Raw genomic sequence first — 22,857 nt, forward strand, 5'->3', positions numbered from 1 at the left:
CATCCATGTTTTTCGGTCCTCACAGACTTAAACAGCTCAAAATAACTGAACCCCCAAGTCTCTGGGGCTCAACCTTCTTCTCCCACATCGCTGACTCCCTCAAAGAGACATCACAGGGAGCATGAACTGTACTCACTATGAACCCCCCCACCCCACCCCACCGTTGTCCTCTGCTCTCTCTCTTTCTCACTTGCAGTTCTATTTTTAGCATTCAAACAACTGGTCTCCTAAAAATGGGCCTGTCCTGCACGGGCAGGGGAGAGGAGCTGCTGCTATGTATGGTATCGACACCCCCAGTACCTCGCAGTACTCCTCTTTCGCCTTTGTGTCTGCAGAGAGAAGGCGTGAAGGAATAATCGCAGTGGGAGAAAAGAGTTGCTGGGTCCTGAAGATGCTTGCAGAAGTTGGATTTCTCTGCACAGCTTGGGATGCTTGAGAACTGCCAGTGACGGACCAAATTTACCTCTAAAACTTTCTGCAGCATTTCCTACATCTCCCTACCCCGATCACAGGGCATAGGTGACCTTTTCGATTGCACAGTTTTAAACTAAAACCAAACTCTGACTTTCGGGGGTGTGTGGGTGCTACGGACCATGCTCTCCCTGTGGTTGTTCCTGCTCCCTCTGCTGAGCCTCGTGCCTCTTGCCCCGGCCGAGAAGGGCCTGGAGTTTCCACAGTATGACGGGAAAGACCGGGTCATAGATATCAATGACAAGAACTACAAGAAAGCCTTGAAGAAGCACAGCATGGCGTGCCTGTTCTACCACGGGCCCATACCGGACAGCAAGGAGCAGCAAAAACAACACCAGATGACTGAGTTGGTGTTGGAGGTAAAGTATTAAGAAAACAAAGCAGGAAGCAGTTAGAGAAAAGGTGCAGGGTCGAGTTTAAGGAACGGGACAGAGGGAGAAAAGCAGGGTCGAAATGAAAAGGGTTGAGAAACAGAAAGGTGTCACTGAAGGAGATTAAGGAAAGGACAAAGTTTGGATGCTTTTATTAGTAAACAGACTCATATAAAAGTTTTAGAGTATTACAACTCCTCATTAGTGCTGCAATAATCAGAGCACCAACTGGTGAGATATATAACTCCCGATCTTTCCAGCTGCATGCACTTACTGTATGTAGGAGTCTCTTCAAGGTCAGCGTGTATCTATATGTGCTCTATGAGATTGTCCTGTGAGAAGCAGCGCTGTCACTTCAGCTCATCTTCAGCTTAATTCAATGTCGCCTCTATCCCTTTGACGTGTATCTGCTAATTCTCCCTGTGGCTCTCCTCCGCCGGAAGAAATAGGCCAAGAGCTCGTGTGATTTGAGAAATACATGTGAAGGACACAACTACCTTCTCCTCTGCTGCAGTTTTTGGTAGACTTTTGGTGGCAAAAGACAGCTTGGAGGTATTTTGTATTCATCTTGAGCAAAGCAGCTGGATACACGTCCTATTGATAGATTAAATGAATCCCTCTGTTTGAAGGAACCAATGAACACTGTGCCCTGTCTCATGTTACACATGGCTGAGGGTGAGTTGCGTTCTGATCTGTTGAAGGTAATCTGAGCCCAGTCCTGCAGTCCTGATATTAGCTTTACTTATTTTACGCAGCACAGGTGGAGAGTCAGGCACTCACATACAGTAAGCATGCACAAAGATGATCACAGTCTGCTATATGCCGGTGATTGCTGGTGTGAAGTTAGCAGATGTTAACATATTTGCTAATTTGTCCTAAACGCCTACAACTTGCACAAGGTTTTGCAGTCTATCAGCTTCTTTGTTCACTTCCTCTTTGAAAACTTTCCTGTAAACACACAAAAGATATGATTTAAATGTGCAAGTTTACATTCACATTTGCATGCAAGCAATTCTTCCTCACTGACATTTACGTTTGCTGGCTCCTCACTCCCACCAACTGTAGATCAGTGGACTCATGCTCACACGCATGCACGAGCCACTGCTGCACAGCGCTTTAGTGCTCAAAACTCTACAAGATGCCTTTAACTCTGTTCGTCCAGAGCTTTTTAATCATAGTGTGAACATGCTCGTTCCATTTGTGTTCGGACCTTTTCTGGCAGCAGAGTCTCACTTTGCTCACCTACTGTACCTCACAGAACAATTGGCAGAACAATTACATGTACTCTTGCCTTGGTTATATTTAGATCAAGACAGTCTGGTTGATTATGTAACAGTGTCTCCATGGCCCCTGGGTAGCTTGAGCGCCACTGTCATATTGCCAACTTTGGTATTAATTTTCTTTTTCTTGAGACCTTACCCGACACCACAGTCAGGCTACCGTTAACTTTTTTTCACAGATGCAGCCTTGATGAACATTTTAACCAAACTAGGACTTTTACTTCCTGTTCTCAGAATTGTCTTGTTGTCTTGTTCTTTTACATTTATACGTTCAGTCCTGTTCTTACCATTTAGTCCTTCATGATCTTTTTCTTTTGGTTGCAGCTTGTAGCTCAGGTTGTGGAAGAGAAGGACATTGGGTTTGGAATGGTCGACTCCCACAAAGATGCAAAGGTGGCAAAGAAACTGGGTGAGTATATGAATACCTCTAATTTAGCCTCCATTATCTGATCGATACTTGCAAATCCTGAAAGACGATTGAGAAATCAAGAGTCAAGTAACTTTGGAAACAGTCTTGGAATTTTTGCACTGATATGTAATTTCCCTCTATCTCAGGCCTGGAGGAGGAGGGCAGCGTGTATGTTTTTAAGGATGATCGGGTGATAGAGTTTGACGGCTTGCTCTCTGCTAACACCCTGGTGGAGTTCTTGTTGGACGTGAGTAGAGTAATTTAAGCGCAGATTCCCAGCTGTTACCACTAATCAACACCGTTCTTGCCAAAGTCACAAACTATCCCCTCTTTCCGTCTGTCTCTAGCTGTTGGAGGAGCCGGTGGAGTTGATAGGAAATGCTCTGGAGCTCAGAGCCTTTGATAGGATGGAGGAAGACATTCGCCTCATTGGTTACTTCAAAAGCGAGGACTCTGAACGTGAGTATGTGAGGCTATTGGAATGATGTGCTAATAAAATGAATATGTGTTTTGCTGTCTGGACACCATCAGTACGTAGCTGGGTCAGTGATGGGCCCTGTGTGGCTCATGCCCTTCATTATAACATGAATGCGTTTTAACCCCCTCATCTCCATGGATTTACAGATCCATTTTTACCACTGCTGTGCACACAGCTGCCACTTTCCGGTCCCATCTCACATGCTGTGGAAGAACTGAGACTAGAGTAGTGTGCTTTTGGTGATGAAATGCAGCTACATCCCATCTGACCAACTGTGGGAGCATTAAGTAGAGGTCAAAGTTCAGCTATTTCCGCTCCCTGATGTGCAAATGTCATGTACACAACAGCCAAAGAAAGCACAAACAGATGTGTGATAAGGAAAACAACCCTGTTGCTTTCGACATTACACAGCGTGCATTCTAGTAACACTGTATACTCTAAAGAAATGCTTTCCTTCTCCCCGTTCTCATCCTCAGACTATGAAGCATTTAAAGAAGCTGCAGAGCACTTCCAGCCCTACATTAAGTTCTTTGCCACGTTTGAGAAATCTGTAAGTAACAAGCACACAAATAAACAGGCACATCGTTACTCTTGAGTAACCTGTCTTTGTTGCTTCAGGTGGCCAAGGAGCTGACTCTGAAGCTGAACGAGGTCGATTTCTACGAGCCCTTCATGGAGGAGCCGGTCACCATCCCTGGCAAGCCTCACTCCGAGGAGGATCTGGTGGAATTCATAACTGAACACAGACGGTAAACAAAGACCAATGTCGAACCAAGTACTAATGAGATAACAAATGTGTGTTTAACCAGCTTCCTTGAGATTTTTTAGGAGTGTTACATAAACACATACCTTAACAATTGGTGTATTTTTCGTGCTGTCAGGCCAACTCTGAGAAAGCTACGTGCAGAGGATATGTTTGAGACCTGGGTGAGTGCTGATTGTCTGGCTGCACACAACATTAAAAACTTAGTTAGTTTTCCCTGACACTTACAGTAAGCTGACATTTGTATTTGTCTTCGTCCTCTCAGGAGGATGATATCGAAGGCATCCACATAGTGGCTTTTGCAGAGGAGGAGGACCCCGGTAAGAGCATGTTATGTTATAACACTATTTGTTATTGGAGGGGATAAAAATGAGACCTGATATTCACTTAATCAATTGAACCTTGCCTTTCATACAGATTAGTGGCTGACAAGCTAATAAAAAGAACAGAGAAAAAGACAGTTGGAGGCTCATGATAAAACAATAAAAATATAAATGATAAAAGCAAAATAAAAAGAACAATAAACAAAGACAATAAAAAAATAATATAGGCCTAGATATAGAGGAATGAGAATCTTTCAAAACAAGAACATGAAAATGTAATGTTAAAAATGTAATAAGGTTGGCCACAAAGAATAATTAAACATATAAGAATAACTAGTGACCAATCTAACGGCTTCCTGGCAAAAAATGTGTTACTTTTTTAATTATTTACTTTCTTTTGATGAGAAGTTAGATAAGAAGGTCAATATCATTCTCATGCCTGTACTGTAAATAAGAAGCTATAAAGAATAGAAACATGGAGAAAGACTCTTTTTACAGATAAAATAAACAGGTCATGATGTGTTAAAACAATGAGCTCGAGGTGCTGATACTGTGCTGATTCTGACAGAGCTAGGCCAGCTGTTTCCCCCGCTTTCCAGTCTTTACGCTAAGCTAGGCTAAGATCAGCTAAGCTAACTGAATGCTGGCGGTAGCCTAATATGTAACCTACAAGCATGAGAGTGGTGTCAAGTTTTGTATCAACTGGTGTGAAATTGGTTTCAGATGGTTATGAGTTCTTGGAGATCCTGAAGGAGGTGGCCAGAGACAACACCCACCTCCCTGACCTTAGCATCATCTGGATTGACCCTGATGATTTTCCTTTGGTGAGACATGACACCTCCGGCAAAAAAAAAAAAACTCAAAAACATGCAGTTAGCTAGCAAACTAATCTCTAACCTGATTTTTTTCACCGACCTCAGCTGATCCCCTACTGGGAGAAGACCTTCAAGGTGGACCTGTTCCGACCACAGATTGGAGTTGTCAATGTTACAGATGTAAGTGCATAACAACCTGTCTGACGTGACATGAATGTTGTACTGTGTTTCTGCAGACAATATTTGACCTGTGGGTGTGTGTGTGTGAGCAGGCTGACAGCGTGTGGATGGAGATGGACGATGAGGAGGATCTGCCCACCCCCCAGGAGCTGGAGGACTGGATCGAAGATGTGCTCTCCGGCAAAGTCAACACTGAGGATGATGATGATGATGATGAAGAAGATGATGATGATGACGATGATGACGATGATGACGATGATGATGACGATGACAACGACAACGATGATGAAGATGGTGACGATAATGATAAAGAGGATGATGGTGATGATGACGATGAAGAGGATGATGATGATGATGACGATGACGACGACAATGATGATGACGATGACGATGATGATGACGATGAGTAATCCATAGCCTGAGAATAGTAAATGTTGACTCTTCACTTTTTGCTCTTCAGGCCTTAAGTGTAACACGGATTTCAGACACTGTACATTAAAATCACTTTTCACTTAGAAGTAATTCCAAATTTTTACTGAATATGTGTTCGCTAATAATAAGACGACTATTTAATATCAAAAAATGTTTTGACAATGTAAATAAGCCTGGAGTGGGTTTGGGGATTTAAAATAAAAGATATATGAACTTAAATGTCTGGATCAGACATTTACCTCACGTTACACATGACATTCATTTATATTTCTGGATATATAAATGGCTGTTAATAATAAAAAGACTGTGGATGTCAACTATTACTGTCATCACTTCTTACATCACTTTTTATTTTAAATCTCAGTCTTCAAGTGAAACACTGCTCACATACTATACATGTGTACATGAGTATATTTACTCTAATACTGTGTCGACTTTTCAGATTAAGATTTTGGCTTGTGACTCCAACAAAAAGCAATATCTAGTCATACATATATATATAAATACAAACTTTAGTGAGGAAACTTTTTCTTTCTTGTGCCCCTTTAATCATTTCATGGCTCCTCTGTGTCACATCTGTTAGAAGAAGTGGTTTAACTTTTATACTGTGGGTATATTTTGCTGATGACATACTTCTTTACTTTTACTTAACATGTTGAATGCAGGACTTGAAATTGTAATGGAGTATTTTACATTGCTGTGTTGGCAATTTAACTTAGTAAAGGATTTGAGTGCTTTTTCCATCACTGAGTGGCACTTTCAAAACCTAATTTCTTTTACTTATAACCTGTTCCATTACATACGTTGTGGCTCATTGTCCTCAGTGTCAATAAACCAAACAGGGTGGTAAATGTGTGTTTCCATTTCCCTTTGCTTTTATTCTCCATCCTCCTTTCAGGTACCTTAACTTTAGATCAAATGTCTGGTTCACCTAGAAAACATTTTCTGCCTGGCGGGGTGACAGCTTTGAAATTGTAAAACCACATGCTAATAGTCGCCATTTTTAATGGCAAAACTCTAATCTCTCCTTTCATCTCCCACTAACTACTACCTGTTTCTCCATCAGGTTAATCTCTCACCTGAATTAATGGGGCAGGCAGGCAGTAGCTGCACAGGGAGATAATAATGTCATTATTGGACTGATACTGGAAAGCTAATTACCTGCTAATTCCTGACGTTTCTCTTCTTCTCTTACATTCTTGCACTTTTACTTCACTCTCTTTCTCATTTCTTTTGAGACTTCTTGCTCTCCCCTCACTCCTTCAGTCAAAGAAACACAGTATCCAGTGACGGGAGGTTTCTTGATCCATGGGTGGCAACTTTACATATGTAGTGACAGATGAAGCCTGTGTTTGCAGATGCCAAATGATGCATACATGATAGATACATGCAAATTAAAGGTACATTTCCAAACAAATTCTGTAACTACATATCTGCAGGCTTTATTGTGGTTAACTCTTCCTCAAAGTAACAAATGTAATTGCAGTACTGATTAATATTAATAACCCACCAAACTGCTTCAAAATGTAGACTGCTAGATTTCAAACTGTGAAACTACTCACTACAAGTTCTTGCACGACAGAAAGTCTTATGGACAGATGTGTCATATTATAAACTCTGTGAAAGAACCAAAAAATCCTGCACACTGTCGACCCCTTGAACTCACTCAGATCTTCATCAGGTAAAATTAATTCTATTCATATTTTTTAAGGGTTTTCTTTTCTTTCATAAACAGTGAAACTACTACGGCTGCTGAAAGCTGAGCATATTTAATAAAAGACACCAGGTGGCCAACTCATCAATCGCCAAGACAACAATAATCAAATGCCTTGAAAAGGTCAATACAAATATTTATTTTGTTTTACAAATGTGACTTTGACACAGCAGCTGTGATTTTACATGTTCTGTTGTATAAAAGAAGACAGGGACAACTTGAGACTCATCAGACTAATCAGCTGCATGACATTTAAGAAAGAAATCTCTTTTCTTCATTATGTTCCCTTTGTTTCTCTCCCTCTCTTTCACACACACACGCATACACACACACACACACGCTTGAAAACTGCACATGTACGCTGAGCACATCCTAAATATGTATAACTGAGGCACATGTGTAGTCAAGAACTATGTACAACCATCAACACTCTAAAAGCCTAAACAAAACTACACTGTTAGTGACCACGGTAACACGTGTGTAAATATAACTTTACATCATAACAGGCCTCATAAGTACAAAGGGTTTTTAAAATGCTGATCAAATATTCATACAAAGTAACGGTTTGATTGACCCTCAGGACAGTGTTCCTGTTCCAGTGGCTGCAGATAGGTGGCAGTAGTGTGACACAGACAAAATACTGAGAGCAGAAATACTGACACTGGGTTGAGCTATTTATGTATTATTATTATTTTCAACACTTGTTTAAACACTTGCATGAGCAAGCATGAGATAAGTGGCTATTTATTTTTGAGAGGGACTTGCAGTAAATGTTCTAAATCTTCTGAAATTGCTGCCATAAATATTTCTTTAGGTTATGCACTGTCTCATGCTCATGGCTGGTTTGCTTAATTCAGCTGACAGATTTGCATTATGCAGAGAGGTGCTGTAATAAAACACCCCCTTCACAGAGAGTTGAGGTGAAAATCAGGGGCGTGTGTGTGGAAATTTAACAGCACAGAGGCGACAGTTTAACATGAGATATATAAAGGTCAATCACATGAAGCTCATGGCCGTCCAAACATTTAGTCTCTCTGCTAGCATACTTAAAGATTAGTGTACACTGCACACACTTAACTGTACAAACGCAAACATGATGAGCAGTCACATGTCTCTATTAACTCGACCATCCATATTCAGCTGTACTGTGGTTGGCATTCAGTCCAAGAGACTCCAGTGATTTGTCTGAGATTTACAAACATGTCTTCATCTATTTACAGCCCACTTATCTCCACAAATACAGAGCAGACAGACAAGGTAAAATAAAAAATCTTAAATCTTAAAAAAAAGCACAGTTTTGATATAAAAAGTACAGGTAAAGGGATAAAGTATATTCACATATAAATACTGTACATACGTCTGTAATACAGGACAGTTAAATAATCATTGCTAAGACTGAAAAAGGGCAGTTTTGGTGAAGAGGGTTCAGGGTTATATCAAATGTCCTGGTCACTATAGTAACGCTAAGGAGAAAGAAGAGCCAGATCCCGGGTGTACACTACACTCAAAACACACACAGACACACACACTTTTGCGTCCTAAGTCACACACTCCTGTTAAATCACAAACTCTCCCACGCAGGCACACACTGGCACATGCAAATAAAGGAAGAAGAAGAACATCTGTGAGGGTCATCTGTCGTGCATAGAGGAATACCTGAACTGTGTTCTGCAAATGTCAGGACAGAGAAAGCCAAGCATGTTCCCTCCCGTTTTCTGTCTTTTATCGTCTTTCATGTCGCCCGGGACGAAGACAAGGACACAAAGATACTCTATGTGAGAAAAGTACATAAACAGAAGTACAAAAACAGTACAAAAAGCTATTTTTGAAAAAATTCAGTCGGGTAATTGTAACAGTCCTGTAAGTCCAGATCAGCAGCACCGGTCCACCGTGTCACTGTTAAACTGAGGTTTCTGATTGGAGCAGCAGTAGAAACTTGTGAGACTTGGGGTCGATGTACTCCTCAGTCAGTCGGATGTATGGGATGCTCTTGACGGTCACAGCTAAGCTGAAGTCAAGACACCTCAGCAGGAACTCTGTCCCCTCCTTTATGCCGCCGGTGACTGAAGCCTCACTGACCAAAGTCCACTGGTCAGCCATCCAGCGCTCAGGGCCGTACTGCAGGGTCGGACCAGGGGCCAGGTAGGCTTCAAGGAAGGCCTGGACACACAGAAACAGCCAGTGACACAGCAGTAGATACAATTCAAGACAGGTGTATTTCCTCCAAGTGAACTGGTGTCTGTCTGTTGCCCTGTTTGTTGCTGCAGAATCATCTCGTTCCCTTATCTCAGCAATTACTTTGGTGAGCACAACTCCTAATTAACTCATAGACACCTCTGTGGCTCTAAAAATTAACAGTTATTGAATTCAAGGTTAAAAGCCAAACTCACCTTAGGGCTCATGTTATTGATGAGGCAGAAAGCGAGGTGCTTCTGGATGCTCTCCATGCTGTGGCAGTGCTGCCTCCTGGTGGTACGGAGGTACTTCTGCAGGGCACGGGCCATGGAGGGAAATATGGCCAGTGCTGCTTCACGCACATCCATAATGTCAGACGGTGTTGCGCGCTCGTCCTCTTTCTTCATCCGCCGGACATGTGTGAAGGCCTCCTCCACAGCCACCACCAGCCTGACAAAGGCAGAACATAGACGCAGCAGTTAGCCTGCTGTCAGCTCTCTAAGCTTGTATCTGTTGTAATGTGCCAGTGCAAACATTGAGTCCTTTTCAGACATGGAAGACATAATATTGCTGGCTTCATCCATCTGTTAAAGTAACAACTTTTTGTCATTCAGACACAGGGAAATGCTCCTTACAGCTTCATTCAGACATGGATGAACAGCTGGACTGTTATGGAAATTGCTTTTATTTCTCATAATCACTGCATGAGTGAGAGATTTTAAAGCTAACATTTCTATTGAAGCAACTGTGCGTCTGATAGACACTCACCTCACCCCTCACTTGTTTATAATGTCCAACAAACATAAAATGACAAGATGTTAAGTTTGGACTTATTGGCTGGATATTTCTGTTTTCATCCAGGCAGCTGAGCCTGAATGAAAATCATAAACACAGAGTGGAAGACTGGAGGTTTGATTAAAAATGTGGTGTGTTTGAACTCTTTTGAGGGGAAAAAATTTTTTTTACAGACTAATCTGACAGGAGAAGAATCTCATCATCTTTTTCAAATTAGCAGTTCACAACATTTCCTGCTCTACTAAAACTGATTTTGTTTTCTTTGCAAGATGGTAATTAAGTGACAAGTTAATCACAGTACTCCTTAAGGATAGTTTCACATCTGCCAGGTCCCCACATTGAAACAGGATTTGCTTGCTATAATTATTCTTCCTGTTTATACTGGCCATTAAAAGAACCATAAATACTCCAAAGACTGGAACTTTGGAAGATATCCACTTGACTTGACTAAATCAGACTGCTCATATTAGTTTCACATAAACGTTTAAACACATTTTTGCAGATTGCAGATTCTGTACTATTTAAGTATGAACAGGATGAATGATTACAGCAAGAAAAAATTGACAAGTGGTTTAAACCAGACTTGTAACGAGGCAAAACAAGAATTACACTCAGCATTGCCATCAGCAAGCTGCCCCCCGACATGCTGTCATGTCTTTCCATCACTCACCTGGCCCTACGTTTGCGGACCCTTCTTTCGTAGTCGGCCTCTTCGTAGTACAGTTCGCTGTGGGCGGTGTCCTTGCGTTTGCCGGCAGCAGTAACCATGGCCCGTGACTGATTGCCATTAACAGGCTGCGCTCCTGCTGTGCTCCCAGAGGCTGCACCAAAAGGAGAGGACGGAGGCAAATTGGTTATCTGAGCTGGACCTGGAGGTAGCAGCCCCTGACCCCCACCAGACTGATTAATGGGCTGTATCTCGATCTGAATCGTGGACAGAAAAGGTCAGATGGGACGAGAGCTCAGATCTTGTAAAGAAACTGTGAATCAGCCTTGCTGGTCAGTATTTTGTCCTTTCTCAAAAGTCAATGGAGTGTCATTGACTTTTGAGAAAGAGTTTAAAAGAGTGAATGTTAATCTCGGTTGCTTATCTGGGGCATCCTGCCAGATCATGTGTCTCAGTCAGAGATAATGTTAATTATAGCACTGAGAAAAGAGGCAATTTCCACTGGTAGCATCCACACTTCTCCACAGACAGTCGGATGCAGGAACCTTTTTATCGGGGTGCGGATTAAATATTCATCATTTTACACTTCAAAGGCCATAGTTCTTGTCTGATCTGTGAATTTACTGGTTTGTGTGACAAACCCATAAAGCTAATGGAGCTTGTGCAGCGGTATATTACAGTTCCCGGGGTTTTATTGTGGGGGAGTCAGATCTGGTCCATATTCATGAAGATCAGTACAGTTTGGGGGAGGTTGTAGAAAGTAAATGCTGCAGGTCAGGTAAGGATATAAATCATTAATAATCTAATCTGCATGTATGTGTTTATGCATATGTGTGCAGGTGAGCAAAGCGCGTTGGATGCAGAACTAAAACATGGATGAGAAACCATCCTGCTGCCTAGTGTGGAAAGAATGCCATCAAATCATTTGCACATGGAGCATTGTAAATATTTTCCACTGAAAATCTGAGTAAACACCAGCCTCTTTAACTTGCTGGCCTACATATTCTTGCTATGAGCAGAGCTGCCTGTGAATGACTCTGAATGAGAGAAGCGGGGTGGGGGGTTGGGGTGAGTGGGGGTTGGAGCGAGCAAGAAATGAAATGAAGAAGAGGGGGGGAAAAAAAGAAAAGAAAGCGAGCGTGAGCCGAGCTGGAGACAGGCTGAGCGGGAGGAAGGAGAGATGTGGGAGTATGTGAGGAATGAGCGTTACTCTGATGAATTATTTAAGGCTTGAAATTCCACAGCCCTCTAGAGGCCTCTCCGGTGCACTTTGATAGGGAAGGGGGTGGGGAGGGATGGGAGGCGCTATGAGGACACCATATCCCATACTGCATCCCTGCCATAGATCATCAAACCCACAGTCTTGTGCAGCGGATGTGGGATTGATGGTTGGCGAGTGAAAGGCCCTTTTTAGAAAGAGTGCAATATGTGGCATTTCAGGATGTGTGTGTATGGGGGCAGGGAGGCAGTACAGCAGGTGGTGTATGTGTGTGTGTGTGTGTGTGTGTGTGTGTGTGTATGTGTGTGCGAGGTAGGAGTGCTCGCCGTAGATGCAGTATATACATTATGACGGGGTGCGCCTAAAGTGCGCCCAAGATGGAGTGAACTGAACCGTGAAATTAGCAGCTTCCTGTGATAAAGTGCCGGGTGCAGAGAGATGTTGACTTTTAATCTGTACTTACTGTTCAAAAGGTACGTTCTCAGTTTGTTTTTAAAAGCTGCTCATGGAAGAGATGGAGATGGAGAAGGAAACATCATGACAAGAGAGCGGAACGTAACAACAAAGGAACATTATGTAACGTGGGAGGTAATTATTGGGACAGATCAGGCGACTAACCGTCTACGTTGTAGACCTTTAACCCCGCCAGGTGTTTGGCAGCCCGGTGCTTTGAGGCAGAGAGAAGTGCTGGGTTATGGAGTGGAAAATCTCTGTAGTAGTACTCCAGAATGGACAGAGCAGCCCTCTGAATGCTGTGTGAGATGAGAGAGAGATACAGAGACAGTAGGAATATGTTTTACATCATGACTGACTTATGTAAGACAGTGAATAATGCCCTGAGATCCAGTAAACAGTAAACAGACATAGTAGACAAACATATGTTTTTCTTTTTTTGCCTGACAAAAACCTGTTTAATTGAAATGCTGCTTCAATTAAGAGGTTTGCACCATGCTAGCATTGCCTATAAAAATGTCAGACTCATGATGACAGTTTACAAAAACACATTTTTAATCCTGAATTCCTCATCCTTGTGTCTGTATTACCCACAATGCAACTTGAACGCTGATAGTCTGGTTGTTGTGCTTGTAGCGCCTAAGGTAGTCTTGAGCCTCCGACTTCAAGCAGAGACAAGGAGCGGTCTCCAGAGGTCTGGTAAGCTCACTTCTTTCTAACTCCATACCCCAGATTTTTTTTCATTTTCTGACTTGTACTCCTCGACTGATGCTGACTCACGTGACATCACTTGAGGCCATTTATCAGGTTTCATGCAGGCCTCTCTGGAGCCACAGAAGGCTTCATGCAACTGTTTTCACACACAAACAGTTGTACAAACTTTGATGTGCACAACCAGTGCAGCTTATCGGAAGCTGTGAATACAGTGTGCATTGTTATTGTGTTTCCGCCTCCTATACTGGTCTTGACTTCCTGTTTACCACCCTGAACATTAATTCTAAATCACTCCATGAAGAAGAAAGTAAATTGTAATCCGATCAGGTTTTTAGCCTCGTCACACAAACCTTATTTTATCACCGCTGTTGTGACCATGTCCCGTTGTAGTCACACACTCAGTCAGAACAGAGACAAAGCAAGACGGCCACAGGACAAGCGTCTTTGTGCCGGACTTTCTCATACCTCCCCCCCAAACTCCTAGAATAGCTTGCCTTGAGCAAACTAGACGAGAAGGCTGATGAGTAACTCAATTACTGCCGGAGCCAGTCTTCCCTGTGGACATTTATAACGCACATACTTCAGCATAATACAGTGTGATGACTGTGACCAAGTGTCAGTGTGTGTGTCTCAATGTGCACTGTACAGAAAGGTCATATTCACACATTTAAATTGTAAAAGAGTTATATTTATAGCATCTTCTTCCTTTGTTTTTCATCAGAATCTGTATGTGAAGCACCAAGAGGAGGAAATTACAGTGGCTAAGCGTTCGCACCTGAGCTGTCCTATGTTGTAGTGACGCGTCTCTCCGTCAGTGGAGCGCATAACACACACGCTGTAGCAGGGCTGCAACTGACGAAGCTCCAGCAGCACCACGGCCAGGTAGTGGACAAACAGCTGGGAGTCCACGAGGGACACGGCAAACTGCACGATGCCATGGTAGTCCTCGTCCTGCTTAGACCACATCGCAGGTTTAATGGAAAGTTTGAGAGAACCACAAAGCTCTGATGCAGCCGCTTATCACTGTTCTACTATATCACACTTTCAAACCCACCTGAGCATCAAGGATCCGGACCCCGTAGAAGAGCCAATAAGACATGGTGAGCAGGAGCGTGAGAGTGGTGAGGAAGGCACGGTACACACACACTCTGGGCAGGCTGGCGCGACCCGTTCGGAGGAACAAGGCCCAGATGGCCACCAGGAGGATGAGGAGCTTGAAGGAGATGGAGAGGAAGAGGCCCTCGCAGGCTGCGCCACAAGCCTGCAGCCTGTCGGGCCACATGACAGCCGGAAGGAGCAGGAAGACCAGCGGCGTGGCCACCACCACCAGCCCCACACACAAGCCCACAGCCAGGGGAAGATAGCGGCGGAAGCCTTTGGTCCGGTCCTGTATTCCCTTCCCCAGTCCAACCACTTCCTCCTGGGAAATGCTCAGCTCTGAGGTGCCTGTCACTGCGGTGGTGGTTTCCCCCCAGTTATCATCCTGAACGAGGACAGAAAGAAAGGTGAAGGAAGCATATAGTACAAGCCAACGATGTACGCATACAGTTGTTGCTGGATTGTCTATGTTGGTACATAAAAACATTACATTCTTTTAAAGCTACATTAATTGTTGTTTTTGGCAATTTGGGGGCAGCAATTGTGACATGTGATCACCTTATTAAGTGAAGAGTTCCCTATTTGTACATCCAGAAAACATTTGGGTTTACATCAGTGTAAGTCCAGCAGTCACCAAGCAGCAACCTCTGGGCTGTAAAATGAACGTGGAAGTGCAGTTCCTCAAATGGCCACTTGATGCTGGCTGCAAAAGTGAGTCAATCCACATAGACCCCAATATTAAAAAGCCCAATTTTTACAGCAGAAAAAAAAACATGTTTACTTCATGGTACAAAAAACTGCTTTGTTCTCTGTAACTACAATTTCCCCATTTAGGACAACTGTAATCTTAATATAGCCCAGTCATCTAAATTGTATTTAGCCTTAAATTTATGCATAATTATGGACATGGCTGCTTTGAGTGACAGCTAGCCGCTAGGTTTCCGCAACCAGGCTTCATTCGGCCCGCCTCCGCTCCACCTCTTTGCCCACATTGGATTAATTTGGAGTTGGGCTGGTGTCAGGCTGTCACTGATCTTTACAATGGCTCCTAGTGATGAATCTCTGTGGGTTTGTCTCCAAGAGCAATCCGTTTCACATTACACTGTTCTTTGACCTATTAAAAATATAAAAACATTGGCATTGCCTTTAAATGGAATTGTTCAACGCTGTGAGCACCACAAATGAAATTCTGTTCTACTGCTAGATACCACGGGGGTAAGAGGGATGTGTTTATTGTTTTGTAATTGTAAAATGGCTGACAAAACAGAGTAAAATTCATGAGAATCTGACAAATCCATGGATAAATATAAAGCCGAATCTGACAGGCAACAATGCCTCCATTATCCCATTTCACTTCGGTCTTTGCATGAGCAGTCAGCATGGATTTTATGCACCGTGCACACAGCGCTCCCTTAGTGCTATTTAGAGATGTCTGATTTTCCTGGAGTTTTTCCCTCATTATGACAGGCCTTTTCAAAGTCCCATTCAAGTAATATAGGATGACAGGTTGGGAAGTGCAGTAACGTTCACATTGGCAGGAAGATGCAAGATGACATATGCAAATACACACACACACACACACACACACACACATAGACACACACTGAATGAACAATAAAAGATGAAGCTTTCCAGGCCCATTACTACAAATTACAGACACATTTTTTTCTTCCTCGCCAGCAGGGTCATTTTAAGCATAAATCTTTCTGACAACGATGCAGGGAGTATAAATTAATGACAAGTCTGCTCTGAAGAGACATTTATTTTTTGTGTGCCTGTCATTAATTCAAGTAATTAGCCATTCATTGTCCCCCAGAGTGTCACTGTATTGTACATCTCTCCGACTACAACCAATCACAAGAGCCGCAGCTGCAGAGAGATGGATGAGGGCTGGAAAAATGACAAGCCTTCACACACATGTGCACAAAAACACACACCTGAGCACATCAAACAGCTGTGAAGATCCAAACCCAAGCCATATGGGCCTGATGAAGCTGTTGTGAAGCTAGACATTCAGACAGAAGAGTGTATGCCCACTGTAAACTGTGCAATCCCAGACTATTAACACGTTTATATAACTTTCTCAGATTAAATGAACCCTGCTGCTCGTTGTGGAATGTGAAGTATGATTTTTTTTGCATGTTTCCAATCTGGAAAACGCAGCATGAAGGTACATAAATATGAATTCTGCCCTTTTTTAATACCCGCAGCTAATTAAGTCAGCCATGCTGGAGGAGCGGCTGCCATCAGGAGCCGGAAGATGAATGAGTGTGAGATGAGGAGAGGGAGGGAAAGTGAGAGAGGGAGGGGGCAGCAGTTAAAGGTGTGAGACAGAAGTAAATGAGTAGAGAGAAAAAGGAGGGCGGGGGATGCAGAAGCAGCATTTAATTCTGGGTATCTGCCTGCCAGGCTAATGCGCGTAGCCCGACGCCAGCTATTTAAGTGTAGTGTCAACTCCATTAAGTATCTGATCTCATTTCTATTCCTCTCACATCTCCCTTTCGCTCTTAAGCCAGATCTTTTAACCAGGTCCCAAGCTTTGGAACAGGGTCTGTGACCATTCAGCGTCCTTCTACACTTCAGAGAGAGAGCAGAACAAGTGGGGATACAAAACAATATCCTGTTAAGCTTCAGTCTTATTAGCGGAAAGAGCAGCAGGCCAGACAATCTCCACTTCAGGACCATTTATTGGTTTGTAACATCACACAGTATTTATCAGCAGATAAAGTTTGCTCCGGTGTTACTTGTGAATATATTACAGTATGCATAAAATTGGAAAATGTGTAGTTTCTGCTCGATTTTGCTCCTCTGTCCATGCTTGTTTTACTCACCCAACAAATGACATTTAGTTGTTTGACAACAGAAAACTATGCAAATAAGAGCAGATAAATCTTGAGTTCGGCTGTATTTATACACAGTGTGGGTAACCATAGAGATCCTTTCCTGTGTTTTCCTGAAAAATGACCTGAAAACACTGAGGTAGATGCACGTCATTTTCAACTATAGCTGATTTGGTGCAGCAGCCTTAACTGCGGCTTTTTTAAGGAAGTCATTTTGACATGTCACAGTAGGAAAATCCCAGGTGTAAATAATTCAATCATTAAATTAATGATGGTTGAATTCCATTTAGCTGCTTCAGTTTCAGGGTCCCGGTATTGCTGGTTCACTGTCGCACTGTGATGGTTTACTGGGACACTTACATAGAACATAGACATTGTTAATGGTATTAGTAAGGCCTATTCTTTTCCAACTATTACAAGTCAGATTGAGATTTTAGACAGTTCAGATAAATGTGCACCCTGATGCTGATCTTCTGAATCAGACTCTAGTCAACATGCATCATCAACATCAATCTGAACATTTTATCCTCTATGAATTTCTCTGCTGAGACCAGCTTTCATGCTGACGTCTCATTTAGTGAGAGGAAGCAACACATCACCTCGGAGGCTAATACACTGCTAAAAACCAGCCTTGGAGCCTTGGTGGATTAATCCCAAAGATTATTGCTCCACTAATCAGGCCTGATCTCTACATACAGCAAAGCGAGGAGAAAGAGAAGGTAACTGAGAGAGAATGAAACAGAGAAGGGTTAAAGGACAGAGAGGGAGGGAGAGGGAGCTGCTGCTTGCTTGGCAGTCTTTTCATCTGGCAGAGGGTGAATATGGATTATGGTTAGGCCTGTTCCACCCTCACAAAGCACAACAACATACTGATTAGCACTGTTCACAGACACTCACAAACACACACACCGAACAGTCTGCCAACTGCAAAACACAATGGCTAAGCCCCACTGGCCTGGGTGGAGGTTAAAATGGCATTAACACACTGGTGTGTTTGTGCTGGGGAGCAGATTCGTGTCACTGTTGCATGTGTTTGTGTTCAAATGAGTCATAGGAGCGGCGGGAAGAAAAACAAATGGCATTAGTTGAAAGTGCCTGGCAGGGTTTTTTTTTTTTTTACTGTGGTGGTTATTTTTACACCACATAAAAAAATGTGAGTGTAGCAGCTATGAATAAGCGTGTGTGCCCATCAATTCAGTGGAAAGGGCAAAAAAGCAAAGTGCAAAATGCCAAATCGAGAGTATGCGCCTCTCCCCATATGCTGTGGTGTTGCTAGTGCTAACATTGTGAATTGAAGCTGCTGCCTTCTGGCACAAATCAGCACGGACAGTCTCAGTAACAGACTTGGCGCTCTGTCTATGACTCACTCACACATGCACAGAGGCTGTGGTCCAAGACCGTATCCTTATGTCATAGGCATGCGTGTAAACATGGAGGATTATTCATATCAGCTTTCCTCAAAGTGGCGTTTGGCTGGATGCTACGGCTAATCTCAGTCTGTGAGAACGTCTTTCTGCACTGGAGCCTGTTAGTGTTGCAGCAGCTCTGCCATCTAACAGAGCTACTCCAAAAGGCTCAGCTCGGGCACACTTTGGTGGTTGCTCTGGTCGTGACGGCGCTGCTGCTGTGCCATTCGGACACATTTGTCTGGAGGGCTGAGGCAACACAATGGCAGATTACCTTACACTGCGGACAATGGACGTAAGATGCAAACCGACAATCACATGACATTGTGGAATGCGGCTGCCCAGCCAGAAGGGGATGCGCAGCAGAGGCAGCAAAATAGGTCAGACTTCCCAGAAATGGCCAGGAAGTCTGAAGACATGTTCATGTCATAATCACATTAAATAACACTCTGTATTACTGTACTGTACACACTGTATTAAATTATAACCACTTCACAGACACACACAAGTTTTGACTTCTTTACTCTAACACATAACCCAACAGTACGAACACAATGACAAAATGCTCTCTTTTTACGATAGATTTCAAGTAGGTCAGAGAGCCTGTGACTGCAGCCCAAGGCAAAGCTCTCTCTGAAGTATAATATCTCTTTTTCCCTCCTTTATTTGTCTTTTTCTTTCTCTTTAACTTCCATTGCAGTTTGCCTGATCATCTGCGTTGAAAGGAATAGTTTAACATTTTTTTGGAAATATACTAATTTATGTCTTGCTAAGGGTTAGATGAGAAGATCAATACCAGTCTCACATCTGCCCACTGAATATGAAACTGGAGCCAGGAGACAGTTAGCTTAGCATAAGAACTGGAAACAGCTGAACTGGCTCTGTCCAAAGCTAAAGAAAATGCTTACCAGCAGTGCTAAAGCTTACCAAGTGTTAAATGAGTCTCTGTTTGTTTAAAATATAGAAAAAACAAAATTTAAAGTGACTGAATATCGCACATAACAGCCCTTAAAACCACAACTTGTTTTGGTTTTTGCACAGATTAAACAAATAAACTATGACCTATTAGCTTTAGAGGTGCTGGTGGGTGGATTTATTTTATCTTTGGAGTCTGACTGCCTCCCTGTCTTTATGCAAAGCTAACCCACTAACATCATATTTCACTGACAGTGTAATCAATGTTTTAATCTAATTCTCTGCAAGAAAGCCAATAAGCGTGTGTCCCTAAATGCCAAACCACTTCAATAAATAATGATGATGATTTCAATGTGACTTTAATCCCTGCCGTGTTGACTTTGTTGAATGTCCGCTCTGTCTCTGAGCTGCATTATCACATCATTTTGCTTCCCTGCGCCTACTTAAAAACCTATTTCGCTTGCAGAGCTCAGCAAAATCAGCTTTATGGAATGACTGGTACCAATTTGCTCTGCTTTCAAAGCCACCAGGGATGGCAGTTATACCCAGTATCACACGCACACACACACACACACACACACATACACACACACACACACCGTACCATGGAGCTGTCCTTACAAATCCATCCAGGCCTAAAAGAGGGATGCTAATCCTCTGACCTATTTGATCCCTTGTCACCATTGTTATTATGTGTCAGGCGTTGTGCCAATGGGCAGCCAGCTGTGTGAGGACGAGTTTATAGGGTCATGGTGCAGAGTTCATCGAAGGATTACTGGGCCTTCTGATTTAAAAGAATAAACCACTTCCCTAAACAACAGCCTGCATTCCTTCATGGTTTAGACGTCCCATTTTTTTCACATGTAACAGTATCGCGTTACTCCAATGCACACTTCCATGAAAAATACCTGGGCGTCATCTCCATGATCTGCTGTTGGTGTGGGTTCTCCTGGCAGCGGCTCTCCATTATGAACGGGGGACTCCTGGGAGGGGGTGTCAGGGGGGTTGATGACGACGGACCTCTCGGAGCGACTGCTGTCTTTGCTGCTGCTGGCCTTGTGCCGCTCACGGCTTCGATCCCTGGAGGCAAACAAACACACAACGACCATGAAGAACGGTCCAAGAGGAATACACACACACATAAATGTGAGATCAGAAACATGCTCACTCAGTCACATACTCATGTGCTCATATACTCGTTATTATTTTATTGATTCATGGTTTAGTCGGTAAAATGTCAGTAAATAGTTAACAATTTGCCAGAGCCCAAGCTGACTGAATTTCCTATTCCGTCCCAGCAGTAGTAGTAAGTAATTAATTACTAAAGAAAATCAGGAAATTCTCATATTAATGTTTGCCATTTTTACTTGATAAATTACGAAAGAATCAATAATCAATCATCGATCAAAGTAATAAGAATTGACTTATCATTTCACGATCTAAACTCATGCATACAACCAAAACTAAGGACAACAAAGGACTCAAACACTGATACACTCACACAAAAAGAGCTGAAGCAGGCTGTTAATCAATCAATTGGCAGAAAATGTATTGGCAACCATTTAAATAAACTTTTTATCCTTAAAATCATTTCTGAAGCAAAAATGATCTGGTTCCACCTTCTCAAAAGCGTGCTTAAAATATGCTGCTTTTCTTTGACTTTTATGATGCTGAATATCTTTGGGGTTTGGACTATCTGTGTGACAAATACATCTGAAGATGTAACCGTGAACTCGTAGGCCAAATGGTTGATCAGTACATAGGTTCAATAATAGGCAGATTATTCAATAATTCAAATAGTTGCTAGTTGCAGCTCTACATTGCAAAAAAAAAAAAGCTGGTGGAAAGGAAGAGTAATGAATATTTCAGCAGGCAAACACAGGCGTAAGGAATCGACAGGAATCAGAATCAAAAGACTCTCTCGTTCGCAGTGAAATAGGTTAGAGGCACTCAGCCATGACGACCCTAATCCACAAACTCTGTCCGTCTCAATCTCTGGCTCCTTCCTTCTGTGTCCCTCTCTTAGTCCCTCATCTGATTTATTTGGCTACAACCAACATGTGGCGCGCTCAAAACGCAAGACAAACACAACAAACTCAGCGTGCACTGAAGGCACGGTACGGGAGCCAGCAGACATTCGTGTCACAGGCAGGGAGATGGACAGATATTGGGCGGAGAAGCTGACAGTCAGATGACAGACAGGAAACGTACCCATGCCGGTTTGATCTCCCGGAGCGGCTGGAGTGATAGGAGTAGCCCGAGTGGGTCGACTCGGTGTCCATCCCGGCGCGGTTCAGAGCTGGCGATTGGCCAGGGGGATGAGGAGAGACTCGTCGTGTGGCGGAGAGGGTAAGTTGGCAGCAGTGCTCAGGAGGAGGAGGAGTGGGTTGCTATAGAGACGGGCCTCAGGAATCCACGACGACTGACAGCTACTCCAGAGAGCCGCTTTAGTAGCCACATTGACCTGGATAGGTAGAGGGATGCATTAAAAATTGCTTTCAAACAAATAACGAATGAGGGCAATATATTTCTCTATATGTATATTAAATGAGGGCAGAACAACCAGTAATCAATATATTTGGGTCATCATTCAATTTTATTATCTATAGGCCTGGGAGGATATGTAGAGATTATCATGTAGGATTATCTATCATTAATGTATAAAGCAGGCAGGTTTATTCCTGCCTACCTTTGTTTCTCCTCTCTCTAACAGCTACATATAGCAGGCTAAGTCTGAACTTGGCAAAACTGCATTTTTGTACTCTGCAGCCTGAGCATGGAATCATTTACAAGACAAACTTTATATGGAAACACTGCCTCAAAATGAGGCACTAAAACACCACATTCAAAACATGCTTCTTGGAGAATGTGACCGTTTAAGTAGACAGGCTCTCTCCTTCATGCCTCTCAAATCAATTCTGTGTTTCTTTTTCTTATGTCACAGTGTCTCAACACTGCCATTTTGGCCAGGTAAATGTAACAGTGCATCTCTGGAGACCTGCTGGTTAAATGTAGGTTAAATAAAAAAATGAGTAGAGGTTGTGATAGTGAATGTGTTTCAGACTGCCACATGTGAAACAATACATTACCTACTTTTACCAGATGCCTGATAGAAAGCCATGATTTTAGAAATGCTGAAACCAGAGCCAGGATTGCCGTTCTGCGGGGTAAATGCTTTGGACTTTTTGTATATATTTATTTATGAATTAATTTGTTTTGGCATAAAGGCAGTCAGATGCAAACGCAATTAGTCCAAGAAATACTGAAATCCATCATAAAATGCTCAGCATATGCAAGATTTTAATTGTGGAAATTTAAATTCCCATCAGATTACTAAAA

The 22,857-nt window shown here is 42.8% G+C and overlaps 2 protein-coding genes across 2 annotated transcripts; one reads left to right on the forward strand and one right to left on the reverse strand.

The window, feature by feature from the left end:
* Positions 1–339: 339 nt before the first annotated feature.
* casq2 (calsequestrin 2) lies at positions 340–6,317 on the forward strand. Its single transcript, XM_041950582.1, has 11 exons — positions 340–830; positions 2,447–2,531; positions 2,678–2,778; positions 2,879–2,990; positions 3,486–3,559; positions 3,628–3,758; positions 3,891–3,936; positions 4,038–4,092; positions 4,819–4,919; positions 5,016–5,090; positions 5,183–6,317. The coding sequence occupies exons 1-11, from the start codon at positions 594–596 to the stop codon at positions 5,498–5,500; spliced, it is 1,335 nt and encodes a 444-aa protein (XP_041806516.1). The 5' UTR covers positions 340–593; the 3' UTR covers positions 5,501–6,317.
* Positions 6,318–7,370: 1,053 nt separating this feature from the next.
* Positions 7,371–21,874, reverse strand: LOC121616156 (vang-like protein 1). Its single transcript, XM_041950823.1, has 8 exons — positions 21,730–21,874; positions 20,427–20,598; positions 14,314–14,742; positions 14,035–14,210; positions 12,711–12,844; positions 10,877–11,027; positions 9,627–9,861; positions 7,371–9,396 (listed from the first exon to the last, which is right to left on the reverse strand). Exons 1-8 carry the CDS (start codon positions 21,798–21,800, stop codon positions 9,136–9,138), a joined length of 1,629 nt encoding a protein of 542 aa, XP_041806757.1. The 5' UTR covers positions 21,801–21,874; the 3' UTR covers positions 7,371–9,135.
* Positions 21,875–22,857: the final 983 nt, after the last annotated feature.

This window comes from Chelmon rostratus, chromosome 13, assembly GCF_017976325.1.
Source record: "Chelmon rostratus isolate fCheRos1 chromosome 13, fCheRos1.pri, whole genome shotgun sequence".
In the NCBI taxonomy this organism is placed as follows: domain Eukaryota; kingdom Metazoa; phylum Chordata; class Actinopteri; order Chaetodontiformes; family Chaetodontidae; genus Chelmon; species Chelmon rostratus.